This window comes from Engystomops pustulosus, chromosome 4 (genome assembly GCF_040894005.1).
Source record: "Engystomops pustulosus chromosome 4, aEngPut4.maternal, whole genome shotgun sequence".
Lineage (NCBI taxonomy): Eukaryota > Metazoa > Chordata > Amphibia > Anura > Leptodactylidae > Engystomops > Engystomops pustulosus.
In genome coordinates, this window is record NC_092414.1 from 158,910,563 (window position 1) to 158,927,693 (window position 17,131).

Below are 17,131 nucleotides of genomic sequence, written 5' to 3' on the forward strand. Positions count from 1 at the left end.
GGAAAACAAGTGTTACAATGTGTTGACTATTACACTGTGTCTATATGCATTGACAAAATGATAACTTTTTAACAAATGTTATTTTATGTTATGCCAGGGTGTAAAGGCAGCAGTGAACGGGTTGAAAGAAAATGTGTAACTTAGTATTACGGTATACAGAAATTTGGGATCTAGATGCAATACGTAAACCCTATCTAGGGCTGAACACACGCAAAAGAGCCTATATAATGAAGAAGAAGCATGTGTCATGTAGCCAAAAAACACAATTTTATTCAAATTACCAACATAAACATGGCACAAAACATCCAAAGAGCAAAAGATAAAAACATTTAAAAAGGGTGAGAAGAGTTACACCCATCAATGAAAAATCACCTGGAGCCTGACACCTGGTTTTGTCAGGTCCTCCAGGCCTGAGCCCCCCACAATGGCATCCCACAAACACACTGGCTGAAATAACAAATGCAAGGTGGCTGAGTGTGTGTGTGTATGCCCTGCGGTGAGGTAACCACACGCAGAGGACACAGCAGGGAGTGATGAAAATCTGTGCACTAGTCTGTGCACTAGTCACATGCCACCCATGGACAACCAATACCTAAGTGTTACCAGAGAGTGTGGGATGAGGGTGAAGGCTCAGGAAGGGTAGCCCCACGCGTTCCGCCGCCAACCGCAGCTTCCTCAGGGGTGCCCCATGGATGTAGTACTCGAGTATATATACACATGTAGTATCTGATGTGCATCTGTAGCCAGTGTGTGTGCAGTGGAGCGGCGTCAGGGGGCTGTCCCCTGACACAGGAGGAGGCGCGCCGCGTGGTCGCGTCACTTCCGCTGACGCGGGAGGCCGCCTGCGCATGCGCGCCGCGTCTCTGTGTCTAGGCAACAGCGACGCCGATGTGTCAGTGTAACGAGCAGCGGATGCGAGGTGTGTATCAAATAGAACGGTTAGCTGATAAAGTGCTAGTGCAGTATTATTGTATGTGATAGCAGCAGATCTAGTAATATATAACTGTGCAGAGGTATTTAGTCTAATAAGAACATTACTGAAATAGTGTCCAATACAATCGAATGGACCAAAACAATATACTAGAAAATTCACCTAGTGCTGAATGCAATTACTCTGTACACAACATATACAATATTGTTATATACAGAACATTTAAAAGTATGTAACACATCCAGTAATTCATATTAATAAACAGAGTGCACAAAGAAAATATGAAAAAAAGGATAAAAAACATGAAAAAACATGGAAAAAACATAATCCCCAAGACACACTACCATCCATACATCCTCATGGGCCCATGCACACTCAACCAGCACACATACAGAAACATAAGAAGATGTAAATAAATTCAATATTATATATCTAAGTTTCCGCAAGGAAAGCAATCGTTGTGAGTACTAGAGAATTGTCTCTCTGACCATATCTGTTGCTTGTATAAAAAGAAGAAGGGGATCAGGCTTGGATACATCAGGGAATGGAGTGGAGGACGGAGGTCGAATCATTTAGTGTATCAGAAAGAAGGGACAAAGTAGGACATCCACTGTCAAATTTTTTATAGAATTGGCTTCTATAAAAAATTTGACAGTGGATGTCCTACTTTGTCCCTTCTTTCTGATACACTAAATGATTCGACCTCCGTCCTCCACTCCATTCCCTGATGTATCCAAGCCTGATCCCCTTCTTCTTTTTATACAAGCAACAGATATGGTCAGAGAGACAATTTTCTAGTACTCACAACGATTGCTTTCCTTGCGGAAACTTAGATATATAATATTGAATTTATTTACATCTTCTTATGTTTCTGTATGTGTGCTGGTTGAGTGTGCATGGGCCCATGAGGATGTATGGATGGTAGTGTGTCTTGGGGATTATGTTTTTTCCATGTTTTTTCATGTTTTTTATCCTTTTTTTCATATTTTCTTTGTGCACTCTGTTTATTAATATGAATTACTGGATGTGTTACATACTTTTAAATGTTCTGTATATAACAATATTGTATATGTTGTGTACAGAGTAATTGCATTCAGCACTAGGTGAATTTTCTAGTATATTGTTTTGGTCCATTCGATTGTATTGGACACTATTTCAGTAATGTTCTTATTAGACTAAATACCTCTGCACAGTTATATATTACTAGATCTGCTGCTATCACATACAATAATACTGCACTAGCACTTTATCAGCTAACCGTTCTATTTGATACACACCTCGCATCCGCTGCTCGTTACACTGACACATCGGCGTCGCTGTTGCCTAGACACAGTGACGCGGCGCGCATGCGCAGGCGGCCTCCCCCGTCAGCGGAAGTGACGCGACCACGCGGCGCGCCTCCTCCTGTGTCAGGGGACAGCCCCCTGACGCCGCTCCACTGCACACACACCGGCTACAGATGCACATCAGATACTACATGTGTATATATACTCGAGTACTACATCCATGGGGCACCCCTGAGGAAGCTGCGGTTGGCGGCGGAACGCGTGGGGCTACCCTTCCTGAGCCTTCACCCTCATCCCACACTCTCTGGTAACACTTAGGTATTGGTTGTCCATGGGTGGCATGTGACTAGTGCACAGACTAGTGCACAGATTTTCATCACTCCCTGCTGTGTCCTCTGCGTGTGGTTACCTCACCGCAGGGCATACACACACACACTCAGCCACCTTGCATTTGTTATTTCAGCCAGTGTGTTTGTGGGATGCCATTGTGGGGGGCTCAGGCCTGGAGGACCTGACAAAACCAGGTGTCAGGCTCCAGGTGATTTTTCATTGATGGGTGTAACTCTTCTCACCCTTTTTAAATGTTTTTATCTTTTGCTCTTTGGATGTTTTGTGCCATGTTTATGTTGGTAATTTGAATAAAATTGTGTTTTTTGGCTACATGACACATGCTTCTTCTTCATTATATAACTTAGTATTACGGTACTTGTTCCACTGTTCTTGGAAAGACAAATAAAAAAGGAGGTCAGTGATTTCTGAAATAAAAGTGGTATTCTTATCAAACAATAGACTGGTATATCACTAGAACATCTTCATGACCAGAAATGGTATGATGCATGTCCCCAATGATGATAACAAAGGCCCCATATTTACTTAAACTACATACTGAACATCGAAAGCTAGATGGCTTTCGTTTTTGTGGAATCACTCCGCCTTTTGGACCAAAGTTGGCGGAAAATCTTTTTTTTTTCTGGGGCTCAGCACAGTTAAATAGATCAAAGAGAAGAAAAGATGGTGGGAGTGCCAAACAAAAGGTGGGAATGCCATATTACATTTTCCTCAATACGTTCTGCTGTGTGGTAACTGCAACAGTTCCTCAAAACAACTAACAATTGAAGCATTGGGGCTCATTTAATAGCGGGCGTGGATCGCACTTTCGCCGGACTTTGCAACGTTTTTGGGAATTGCACAGCTTTGACAGGTATTTAATATGTGTCTGAGCTGGGATTGTGTCGCACACGATCGTTTTTTGGCGTAGCTGTGCTGGGGTGCATGCTGTCGGACGATCTGACTGATTCGGAATGAGCACAGGATTTAACTTTCAAACTATGACACAATACACACTTACATGCACCACTTAAAACAAGTTGAACTCCGTCAGACCTGAGCAGGGAAGTGACACATGCGCATGACCTTAGTGAGTATCGTCGCACAGTGCACTTTTGGTGAACTCCATCGGACGGGTAAGTAAATGTGCCCCACTGTGTATGGAAAATCTTTAAATAAGTAGCATCGTTCAACCAAGCACTGGTAGCATCACTGCATTCCCACCAGCAAAATATTGCTTGGAACTTAGAATGGTAAAGGCTTTATAATTTTATCTTTAATGTTTGAAATTGGTGGAAAAGAAGGACTCATATCAATGGCATGTCTACCAGAGTAAATTTAAAGAATCACTGTTTTAGAGAGTGCACTCTTAACAAAATGTTATCCCATTTGTACTGGCATATTGATGCACGCCTCATTTACTCCTATATAGAGATAATTATTAAAAGGTTCTTAAAAGCATTAGAAGTCGTGGGACCTGTCCATATGTTTATATCCACTTAAATAGACCTTCTGTGTTTATTTTACATTTAAATCCCAGTTGATGTATTCTTTCCACTTGCATGTGTGTTATAGTAAGGCACTGACAATGTGCCAAGAGGGACAAGAGAAAAAAAATGTATGGGTACGGTTTGTAATGGACAGTGTAAATTATGTATACTGAGATTTACTTTAAGTAAAATGTAAGTCAAAGATAACATACTGACCACTATTTTCACACATGTAGAGCACAGACTGATATAGTTGAAAGGTCTGCAAAAAAAGAAAAAAAAAATCACAAATGTCTGTAATTTCTTTGATCTCTATTTTTTTTGACCAATTAGGTGTTGCTAGGGACCCAGATTTGTTTGCCAACCATCCATATTTTTGCAGACTTGGAAAAAAACTAATGCAATGTGGATGCAATATGTAAATAAACCAATAGTGATAGAGGGATTGTAGTGTTAATTTCTAATAGAATTTAATCACTCATCAATAAGAAGATTAAGGTATATCACCATTAAAAATTTGTGTCTTTTTAAATGTTTTAACTTTCCTTTTGCATTTCTAAAACCTGTCCTGTACATGGCTTAGTGTGCACTTTATGCCAGCTGAAATTAATGGGAGTCAACTGATAGAGGAATGCCACAGACTATTTCAATTTCCAGAAACTGGAGTACTCCCTTCCCCAGAGATCAGGGGATAGTCATATCTGTGTATTGCAGCTACATTTATTAACTACACTTAAAGCAGTATAATAGAGCTGGACAAGTACAGATGTTCCCTTCCTTTTAGCTGGACAAGCACAGATATGGGTATGACAAAATGAAATATTAGCACAAACTAAAATGCTGTCTATTGCGTAAAGCAAACTGAAACCTTTTGAAGTTTTGATCTCTTGGTACTATAGTGAAATTAGAGTCTATAACCAAAGTAAAGTTCTATTAAAGGTGTTGTACCAATAATTACTTCTATCCCCTAATAACAGTATAGGGAATAACAAGAACAAGTGTAGGGATCCAACTAGTCAGACCACCACTGAAAACTCAAACGGACCTCTACAGTTTATGAGAAAGGGGCGGCTGTTCTCAGTAATTTAATAAAGTACCAGGTCAAATATGCCTCCTGCCACTTCAGTCAATTCTATGGGAGTGCTCAGCAATTGTTGGTTATTGGTTATCTCCGGTGCTCCAACAGGGAACAGAATTGAAAGAGATAGCTGAGTAATATTCTTCTCAATTTCCAATGCTCACAGAGTATAATATAGAGTGGCAGGATGCATGTATGACTTATCACTCTATTCAATTTCTAAGTAAACTATGGGGGAGGGGGGTCTTTTCTCGTGATCAGTAGGGATCCCAGATCAGATTGCTATCCGCTATCCTGTAGATAGGTATTTGTACAACTCATTTAAAGAAAGACACATGCTAAAGAAAAAAAACAAATAAACTCTTTTTCTCCATACTCATTACCGTAGTCTCATTAATAAAAAAAAATAAAAAATGTCAGCGTCTCCAATGGAATTCAATTAGATCATCGGTAGTGTTGAGCGGAGTTCATTCAGAAGTTAGGATCTGGGTTTGGCTCCATAGCCACACCAATAGCCCCCGTGATCGTTGTAATCTCTTTAAATGCTGCAGGCAAAACCGCTGGCGGCATTTACATCAATGCAGGACAACTATTCTCCCCAAAATGGTGGAGCAGCATGTACGTTCCGCTGCACACACACCACATTGATTTTAATGCCACTGGTGGATTTGCCAGCAACATTTAAAGAGATAACGTTGGGTTTGTGTTCCATGCCTGAACACAAACCAGAAGAGAGTTTAAAGTTTGGGTATACTTATCATTAATCATTGGCTAAATTTCAAAACATTCAAAAGAAATCAAGAATGTTGATCCGGGTAACATTGGTTTTTTTCCTCATTGAAAAGTGCAACTTGCATACACAGATTCAAAATGTGCACAGGTGTTATGGTACTTTTGTGTGGTACTGAACACATGTGGGTGTGAGGGGTAAACGCTCTTTGCACACTGTAATAGCATGTCAATTTCCAGCACAGAGAGGCTCAGGTAACATCCCCATAGTCCTTCTATCTCATTAGCATTATTGACTTTAGAAGTGGACTTTAGAAGGACAAGTCCATAGATTACAAATATAAGAAGATTACCACAGTCACTGTGCCTAGATATATGAGTGTTACTGGTTTATCATACCTGACTTTGATAGATAGGTAGCCTGAGAGGCTCATTTGCATACAGTCTTTCATCCTGGTGGTAGATATCCTTTAAGCAAAGATTCAGCATATTTTTTGTGTTTTTGGGGGGAAAAAAAGTTTGAAAACAGTTTCCCCCTCAGTTTAATGGATAAAAAACAATTTAAAAAAATCTGTGAAGATCAGGAACATTGTTATTATTGATTCAACTATAAAGACCTGAGCTATAGAATTGTCAGGGTATTTACCCCGAAGAGAGAACAGTGTAAGAATCACTATGAACACAATGCCAGAATTGCTATTTGTCTGTCACACTTTGAAAAGAAGAACTTGCAATCAAACAACTCAGCATCCACATTCTTTTATGATCTTGTTAGGGCCCAATCAGGCCTGGTCATTTAGGGGTTAAAAGCAATATGCATCTTAAAAGTTTAATCTCTAGTTTCCTTAACAAAAATTATTCATACAAATATTGTATTTGACATTTAGAGGGAACCCAAATCCCACAGACAGTAGCTTGTTCCTTCAGGAGGTCTTTTTAATGTTGCAGTATGTCGAAAAAAACACGACTTTTATTGCCTTTTTTTCCGGTCAAGGAGGTTTATCAAGCAGTCAGGCAATCCTGCCTAATGACCATCGTTTGCACTGCCCACTCTGCCTCCGGCCATCATCTGGTAATTCCCACTGCAGCCTTCTTCTCGGCAATGTCACGCTCTGGCTTTTCCAGAGATCTAGTGCATACGCATGCTCTACGCCTTATGGGAGTGCCTCTCAGGTGAGGATGGCCGGAGGCGGAGTTATAAATTATAAACAGTGGAACAAAGTACTGTTTATGGGGTGGGGGGGGGGGGGGGGCGCTTAATATGGTGACAGGTTTCCTTTAAAAAAAATTATAAATATGCATAGGGTGAATTGTGAGTAATATTAGCAAGACCATAATAATCTTTGCACAATCTAAGGCTGGAGTCATCTAAGGAGTAGCGACCAATCAAATTGAAAGTCTATGTGCAGAAAATGTACACTGTGCTGTTTTATAAAGCTACTGCTGACAGAAGCTAGGAAATATTCAAATTGCACCGCCCATATGGATTGTATCCTCTTGAAACATCAAAGAACAACGCAATTTCCATCCATTATGTCCATTTTAAACCGGCATCTGGATCAACTTAAACCCAAGGTAAAGCTGTCTAGCTCCAATGTCATCACCCATGGAGATGGGAGGATAGTTTACTTAGGTCTTTGAATAGCTAGACAGATCATCTGTATTCAAATTGTCATGCTGAATTAACTCTCTGCACTCTGAAGGAAAATGTTCCACCTTTATTTCATTTAATGGTATTTTTTTACAAAATGTACCGTATATATTGCACAGGTTGGTTTACCATTGCATATTAACTAGAAATGCAATCATATAAAAGATTTAGGGACAAAACGCACAACGGTGCCTGGTCTGTGAATCACAGGCTGAACAGTTGCTGGATTTCAAAGAAAGAAAACTGTGCTGAGAACTGGACTCCATGCATAATGGGTATATATGATGCATGGAGTCCCATCTTCCCAGTTGAATAACAGTGCTGGACACTAATAATGTTCTCAGTACAGCGCCGTTATTCAGTCCATGAAATACGTCCACCACATGGCCTATGAATCATGTACCGAGGACAGTCATGTGATTTAGCCCTTACTCCACTTAAAAAAAAGCAGAGGTTAAGATGTTTAAAATGAGGTTCAAACTACTAAATGGAGAATCTTCCAAAGTATGCTCCAAACAGCAAGATCTACACAGTGAAACGTGGTAATGTGATTGCTTGTGTTCATACAGGAATTTGGAAATTACATTATAGTGAGGGCAAGGGTACGTGACAACATGTATATATACAACAAGCATGCAACTGCAAGCGGTCCCCTACTTAAGGACACTCAACTTACAGACAACCCCTAGTTAAAGACAGAGCGCTCTGCCCTCTGTGACCTTTGGCGAAGCTCTCTGGACTCTCTACTTTAGTCTCAGACAGCTATGATCATGTGTAAGGCGTCTGTAATGAAGCTTTATTGATAATCCTTGATCCCATGACAGCACAAAATTTTGAAACTCCGATTGCCACTGGGCTGAAAAAATTTTTTGTCTGGAAGTACAATTATAAAATATATATCGACTTACATACAAATTCAACTTAAGCACAAACCTACGGAACCTTGTACGTAACCAGGGAACTGCCTGTAATAGTTTCATTTCCCTGTCTTCCGTACAAGTTGAGTGAAGAAGAGGTATCTCTCAAACACTTCTGGTTGTGCAGTTCCTGAAAAAGGCAACTTAAAGAAACTCAACCACTAGCACAGTACAGCACTAGGCCCCATGAACACGACCTTATAAAATCAGCCGTATATACAACCGTAAATACGGTTGGAATACGGCCACATGCATTCCAATGGGCTATACGGCCATCCATGTGCATGGCTGTATTGTCCACCGTACCGTACTGTAAGCGAGCCATATAAAAATATATGTAAAGAAGACCGGAACACTTGAATAAAATCCAATAATATTTTATTGAAAATCCATTCTAAAATTCAGCACATGTCCTGTGCATTTATCGGTGTAGGTACATGGGCAGACAGACCTACGCGTTTCAGCTCAACACCGAGCCTTAATCATGGTATGGCACACATATGTTAAAAACAAACTTTATGCACCTTTACACACCTGATTAATTAAGAGTTTAACACATCATATCCGGTTTCGTGCGTGTGACCGCATCTTATCCTCTTAAACAGTAATACATATAATTGCACGTGGAGAAATAGTAAGAATTTAAACATTTAAAGAGATACTTAATAAATATAAGCAAGATCATTTCTTAAATTCATACCATTAGGATATCTAGAATTTAGAGCGAGGATCCAAAACGCCTCTCTCCTAAGGTGGAGCCTCCTCCGATCTCCTCTAGTTGGCTGTTTAACCTTTTCAATACCAAAAAACTGAAAATGTGAAATGTTTTTATTATGTTTTTCTATGAAATGTTTAGCGGCTCCAGAAGCTTTAATGTCGCCGTTTTTGATACTTGTTAGATGTTGAGAAATTCTGGTTTTCAATTTCTGTATTGTGCAACCAATATAAATGATAGAGCAGCAACAGCATTTTATGATATGTACTACATTTCGTGTGTCACAATTAATGAATAATTTTATCTTGTTACTTTTTTTGCTCTCTGTCCCAAATTCAGTCATTTTGTTTGCTGCAAAAGCACATACATTACACCTGTTACCCCCACATTTGTAAAAACCTTTAAGAGATAGCCATGTTTCTGATTTACTCTGGGTATTGTAGTTACTGGGTGATAGAATATTACCCAGTGTTTTACCCTGTTTGGCCACGCTTCTGTGTCCGTCTTTCATAATCTCACATAGAATGGTGTCTTGATTTAATACAGGGATATATTTATGAATAATGCTTTTTATGTTGTTAAACTGAATACTATAAGGGGTACTGAATGTGGGAATGTTGGTACCTATTCTATTGGGGTTCAGCGGCTCCTTCCTTTTTAACAATTTTTTTCTATCTATAGTTTCAGCTCTCTTTTTATCATTCTTTAGATTGAGAGGAGAATATCCCCTTTTAATCAATTTTTTCTCAATTATATTTGATTGTTTCTGAAATTCGTTATCATCTGAGCAGATTCGTTCGGCACGCAGAAACTCTCCATAGGGGATTGCATGAATTGTTTGTGAGGGGTGACAGCTGGAGGCAGAGAGAATGGAATCACCTGCCAAATCATGGTCGTTTTTGTGTTATGGTTTGAAATTTAAATTAATATCCAGAAAGTGTATATTGGTGGATAAGTGTTCATAGGTGAATTTAAGATTAATATTGTTGTCGTTAATGTAATTTACGTATTCCACAAATTTATCTGTATCCCCTTTCCACACCAGCAATATGGTGTTGAGCTGAAACGCGTAGGTCTGTCTGCCCATGTACCTACACCGATAAATGCACAGGACATGTGCTGAATTTTAGAATGTATTTTCAATAAAATATCATTGGATTTTATTCAAATGCTCCGGTCTTCTTTACATATTCTCAGACTGCCTCTACTTGCCAGACGCCGTGGAAGCACTTCTACTGTGGACTTCTTTATCCAGAGCAACCAGGGAACGTGAGTGTTTTTTACTGTTTTGACATATAAAAATATAGAGCATGTGCTATTTTTCACCGTATTTGGGAGCGTATAAAGTACGGGCTAAATACATGCTGCATATGGCTGTGCAGCGCATGCTGCCGTGTATATGTGCAGTATCCAGAACCAGTGGGAGGCGCATTCTGACAGCCAGCCAATAGTCAGCGATTCATCATCTGCCAGCCCACTGTATTTTATACAGATACGGTGCAATACGTTGCCATACTCTTACAATACGTCCTGTATTTACAGCCAGAATACAGCCGTATATACAGAACAGAAAAGACCATACGGTCGTGTGCAGGGTGAGTACACGTATAGGTTGCAATTTTCATTGTGATAAAGGTTGTTAATTTCTTTTTCCAAGAAATTCTGCCATTGCTGAGAAAAGAGATTTATAAAAATATTAAATTAACCTTGGAAGGTCCAGGGTGTCAATGTATATCGGCTTTGTGCTCCATCCGTACATAATTATGCACACCGTCCTGTATGCATAATTCCCTCTCCCCTCCTCTTCCCCTCCCCGCGAGCTATATATCTCAATGGCTGCTCCGTCTGGTGCTGTGCGGGTTCACTAAATGAAGACTATGGTGAGGGAAATAGGAGAGGGAATTATGCATACAGGAGGGTGTCAATAATTATATGCCCCACAAGTCGATACACAGTGACACCCTGGAGGGTCCAAGGTTAATTTGAATATTTTTATAAATCAGCATTTATAAATCAGCATTTATTGTAAAAAGAAGATAACAAACTTTATCACAATGAAAACGACAGCCTATAAGTGTATCTGGCTTAATACTGTACTCTGCTAGTGGTTGATTTTCTTTAATCTCCTGGAAAAGCTAAATTTCGATTAGTGGCAATAAATCAAGTTGTCCATAAATACTTTTACCCCAACAGATCATCTAACTATACCAAACCATTCTAGAGATCCTATATACCAGTGATGGCGAACCTTTTAGGCACTGAGTGCCAAAACTACAAGCAAAAAAGAGATATTTTCACAAAGTTCCAAATGCCAATTTAAAGTAATTCACAGGTTTCAAATGTATTGGCGCCCTGATGACACCAATACAAGAGAAAGAAGGATAAATTTGGATTGTTATTGTAGTTTCCCTCTAAAGTCCTCTTAACAGGATGAATCACAGCTCTGGAGAAGAGGCTACGATGATAATCAAGCTCTGTCCACACCTCCTTGATTCAGGTCTTGAGTCCTGAATGTTGACCTTTGTGCTGGGCAATGCCCTGGGTGCCCAAAGAGAGGTCTCTGAGTGCCACCTCTGGCACCCTTACCATAGGTTCGCCACCACTGCTATATACGGTGGCTGAGTGGGTAGCACTTCTGCCTTGCAGCGCTGGGGACCTGGGTTCAAGTCCCACCCAGGTCAACATCTGCAAAGAGTTTGTATGTTCTCTCTGTGTTTCCGTAGGTTTCCTCCTGAGTCCTCTGGTTTCCTCCCACACTCCAAAAACATACTGTTAGGTTGTTTAGATTGTGAGCCCCTTGGGGACAGGGACCAATTTGGGGAGCTTTGTGCAGCGCTGTGTAATCTGTGTGTGCTATATAAATAAAGAATCATTATTATACTGTCCTCTACTCAGTCACAGCTGTAACCCTGTCAGGTTTAGGTCATATCACAATGATAATTTTATAAATGGGTTCAGTTCCAGGGACATACAAAGATCTAGTTTATTATTGCATCTTGCATTACCAGATCATATCTTACACCATGTAGAACAGGGAGTTTACCAGATGTTGGCAGAAGTCAAAATGAGCTCAGCTAAGCAGCACATAGCCCAGCACATTTAAGGGTCGACGCTCTCCAACATTAGGAATATCAACCTACTATGGTAGAAGAATGCTATAGTTGTTTAAACATTAATCCACAGGTCCCAAATATTCATGGATTGGGTCTGTTATGCTCGTGGTGGCACTAGTCCATTTAGGCAGGTCCGCTTCTATAAGTTGTGGCCATTATAGTTACCATCCATATAAAGGAAATGTATCACTAAATGAAACCACCAATGCTCTGTAGAGGTTAGGTTCCTTAATGCATCTGTATATTTTATATTACAATTTACAGGCTCCTTTGTGGCTCCGCTATTACGCCTTCCACAGAATTTCTACAACACATTCTGCCTCCTCCGGATGACATCGCTCGGCTCTTATGCATGCCCACTATTCCCCCTACTGTTAGCTACTTGCTGCAGCTGCTGCTTTGCCCAAAAGCGTGGTAGAAAGGCTACGGTGGGAAAGATGCCAAAGCGGCTCTGGTTTTGCCATCCAAAGCACTTCTACTACAAAAATATAATTTTTTTTTTAAACAAGGAAGCCTTAAAACCTGAATAATAAAGATTTCCTTGCATTAAGGTTAAATGTACGAACATATTTCCTTTATGGGCTTTCTTGTTGGAAGGCAAGTTCAATATTTTTCAGTGGTAGCATTTTGGGGTACATTACACATGTGAATAACCTTTATTAACCCTTTCTGTTGGAAGATGGGGAAAACAGCAATTCGGCAATTGTTTTTTGTGTAAACCATTCACTATGCTGTGTAAATGAAGTATCATCTACATCCATGTTGCTACATAATTGTGCACATAAATAGTTAGGGGGAGGGTGTAGAGGGGCGCATCCGGGGAAGTAGGCCATCGTGCAGTGTACCTGCCCTGCGTCTGTGTCTGCAATTGATTCGCAGATTTTTAAGCAAAACGACACCAGCGTATGAAAAATTTCCCCCATGGTGAACAATTGCCCAGGAATAGTGAACAGCTGCCCAGAAGGACTGGATAGCAAAAACCAAATCTATCAGGTAAGCTCTATTCTCATTATATCAGGATATATAATATAGTTAGCCTATGAGGACAAGACTGACGAGGCAATTATATTCCTAAAAGATTACAAGTCTTATAAAATCTTAAGAATTAGTGCAGCCAATATTTTGATTAATTTAGGTTAGATGCACACTACCTGTGATACTAATTTTCAGGCTGATTTGCATCCATTTGGCATCCATTTTCAATAGGTCCACACTCCACACATTGCTACAGCCAAGTGTGCTTTTGCAAGTGTATTAGGTGAGAGGGGTCAAAAAGGCAAAGAGGCAAAGTAGAGGCCTGTAAAATCCATAAGGGCAAGCAGATGGGCAAGGATAACTTGTATCAACGAACTGTTACAGCTGCCACAAAATGTACATGACCTTCATAATAGTTTATCACTGCAGCTCATTAACTAGGATTACCAAGTATACACAAAGATCTGAAAGACGTTTCAGTTATGGTCTTCTAAATGCCAGAAGTGTACATTATCTTCTCTCTACATCACAATCATAAGACACAACAGACATATATGTAAAATCTGAAATAATATACAGCCCATCGTAATTTTCACTTACATTGGCATTATCATGTACAGGCGGTCCCCTACTTAAGAACACCCAACAACCCCTAGTTACAAATAGACCTCTGGATGTTAGTAATTCACTGTACTTTAGCCCTAGGCAACAATAATCAGCTGTAGGAGTTATATTAGGTGTCTGCAAATAAGCTTTATTGTTAATTCTGGTTTTTATGACAACCCAACATTTTAAAAATCCAATTGTCACAGAGACCAAAAAAAAATTCTGGCTGGGGTTACAGTTATAAACTAATTTACATACAAGTTCAACTTAAGAACAAACCTACGGAACCTATCTTGTACGTAACCCGGGGACTGCTTGCATTAAATCTCTGCACTCACTGCAATCTTTTTCATAAAAAGCAAATATGGTACAAAAGTTAGCTAACTTTGAGACTTATTATAACATTATAGTGCATTACATTATATACTCGAGTATAAACCGAGTTTTTCAGAACAAAAATGTGCTGAAAAACTCAAACTAGGCTTATACTCGAGTCATAAAAATAAATAACTCAAAACTCACCTTTCCGACGGCCCCTGCACGTCTTCTGTGCGATCTGTCTGGCAGCAGCAGCGCTGCAATGGTATTGTGTGTGCCAGCAGCCTCTTGATGTCAGTGGTAGCGGCTGACGCCAGAGCTGTGCGCCGCACGGACCTGCCACTGCCGGACGGATCGCACAGAAGACCCGCGGGGGCTGACAGAAAGGTGAGTTTTAATTTATTTATTTATTTTAATCAACTCTCTGCACGCAGGGAAACGGGGAGTCAGTTGCACGCTGGGGCGGGGGGTTGGCTATATACTGGGGAAGGAGCTGCTGGCTATATACTGGGACAGGGGCTGTAGGCTGTATACTGGGGGCAGGGGCTGCTGGCTATATACTGGGGGCAGGGGCTGCTGGCTATATACTGGGGGCAGGGGCTGCTGGCTATATACTGGGGCAGAGGGCTGACTATATACTGGGGCATATGGGTGGGCAGGCTACATACTGGGGGGCAGGGGCTGGCAGGCTATATACTGGGGAGGCTGTGACCAATGCATTTCCCACCCTTGGCTTATACTGGAGTAAATAGGTTTTCCCACTTTTTTGTGGTAAAATTAGGGGCCTCGACTTATACTGGGGTCGGCTTATACTTGAGTATATACAGTATTTAAAATCTCAAAATTCTTTCAGCTTTGCAACTTTTCTTCAGTTTTGAGCCAACTTACTCCTATTCAATCCAAATAGGCAGTCCCCGGGTTACATACAAGATAGGGTCTGTAGGTTTGTCCTTAAGTTGAATTTGTATGCAAGTCGGAACTGTATATTTTATCATTGTAATCCCAGCCAGAACTTTTTTGGTCTCTGCGACAATTGGATTTTAAAATTGTTGGGCTGTCATAAGAATCAATATTAACACTAAAGCTTCATTACAGACACATTTGATAACTGTTACAGCTGTTCATTGTAGCCTAGGACTAAAGCACAATAAATTACCAATATCCAGAGGTCCGTTTGTAACTAGGGCATATGTAAGTCGAGTGTTCTTAAGTAAGGGAACGCCTGTATGCTTGATAGACTTACAATGCCGCAAATACACGTCCTGATGAAAACAACCAGAAAAATGGTCAGGAAACATAGCAAAAACATTTAAATCACATGAAATTATTGGTAAGGCCACATGTGTTTTTGTTGCAGTATTTTCAGTCAAGTAAATAGAACCACAGAAAAGTCGATACAAATCAACAGTGTACTTTCAAAATATCCAACAGGTTCAATATATACATATATGGTATGTACAGTACATGTCATTTTACTGGTTCATATTGAGTCACAATATATCAGTTTTGATCTATAGCAGAAATCCGGCTGGATTTAGCCGCTACCAGCTCTGAAAAGCCCAATCCTGATAAAGGTTCCAGCTATTTCACAGCTGGTAGTAATTACAGTTTCTTCTTCTTTATTTATCGGTTTCAGTATCCATTGCACAAGATTATTGGCACTCAGTCCCGGCTTAATTGTACTTTATCCAAAGTAAAGTTATCCAGGATTAAAGAGCCTGTCTCACAGTAAATTACATATTTATTAGATTTAGTGACTATCATTTCACTTTGGAGAGTACATCTAACACGTACTGTCTCCCATCATGCTCACAGAGCTGCCTGTACGTCTGCCAGGCTGGAGAATATAGGCTGCACTCATACACTTCCACCAGCATTTACGCATGATCTACCATACCAACCACAATCCCATTAAGACCTCACTATGCCTGGAATATAAACATGCTAGATTCCAATGGAGGAAATAAAAACTAAACCAAATAAATAAACATGCAGTTAAATCTTCTAGTCACACAAAGAATTTGTATCATGCTTATGACCTTTTACTGTGCCTCACATAGATAGGACCTGTCTACTCTCCTTATATGACTCTTGTAGTGGATTACATAACATTTCTGCATCCTTTCTTTTACTTCTGTGTACTGTTTCTCTTTTATTCCTGGAAATTTATAGAGAAACACTGTGTTACCTAATGGAACAAGATCTGGCTAACAGAAAGCCTAGGTTCATAAACCACCACCTATAATTCCACCTGTCCACAGCAACTGACTGGCAGGACTGGGCAGGACTTGCTTCAGAATGGGGGGAGCGAATAATTTAAAAGCCGAGACGCTCCAGTGACGTAACTGGAGCGCCCCAGACTACTTAGCATGATTTGTAGAATTTTAAATTGCCACAATCACAGAGTATAGAGTTATTAAGGGAATTCTTATAAGAGTCCTTATAAGATGTCCTTCAAGGCATTACATTGTCATTATTGCAATATCTATACAGAAACAAATAATTTCTATTTTGGACATGTTGTAGAATCTACAGATGAAGAAAGATGGAAACAGTTAAATAAATGGCAGTCCTGGAAGAAAAGCTGATAGAGACTTTAAGAAACTTGTGAGTGCGGTGTAAGTTCACTTCCAGTAGGACAACAACCGTAAACATAAAGTAACAATGCATTAGTTTAAATCAAAGCATTGTTATATGTTACTAGCCCAAAGTTTAGTCCTAAACCTCTCTGAGAATCTGTGGCTTAGAGTCGTTTGCCCATGAAAGAAAGTTCTCAAATTTTAATCCCCTAGTGATGTGTATGCAATAAATCTCATTTTTAATCCCTTTACTGTCAGGCACCAGGGGTAGTGGACCCACTGGACCACCGCGGACGATTACGTAAGCTGACACCTGGGAGCGTATATACGCCCCCATGACGATCGTGTGAATGGGGCCTAAAACAGTAAATATATCTCTGTAAACTTGTTTATAATTGGTCGGGACTTGGTGACCC

The 17,131-nt window shown here is 40.1% G+C and overlaps 1 protein-coding gene across 12 annotated transcripts in view; it reads right to left on the reverse strand.

Annotated features, from left to right (window-relative positions):
* FAM227B (family with sequence similarity 227 member B) overlaps positions 1–17,131 on the reverse strand; it is a 236,853-nt gene that overhangs the window by 218,675 nt on the left and 1,047 nt on the right. For 6 of the 12 annotated variants that reach the window (XR_011855001.1, XM_072148274.1, XM_072148273.1 and 3 more), the window contains exons 2-3: positions 16,193–16,294; positions 4,251–4,296 (exon numbers count right to left, since the gene is read on the reverse strand). The exons of 2 other annotated variants lie outside the window; for them this stretch is intronic. Coding sequence is in view for 5 of the 10 variants with exons in the window: in XM_072148274.1 (XP_072004375.1) it covers positions 4,251–4,296; positions 16,193–16,248 (102 nt within the window). In the remaining 5 variants the exon portion in view is untranslated. Of the gene's footprint in view, positions 1–4,250; positions 4,297–16,175; positions 16,295–17,131 lie in introns of those variants that run through there. 4 more of the 12 variants (XM_072148267.1, XM_072148266.1, XM_072148268.1 and 1 more) reach the window with 4 other exon arrangements.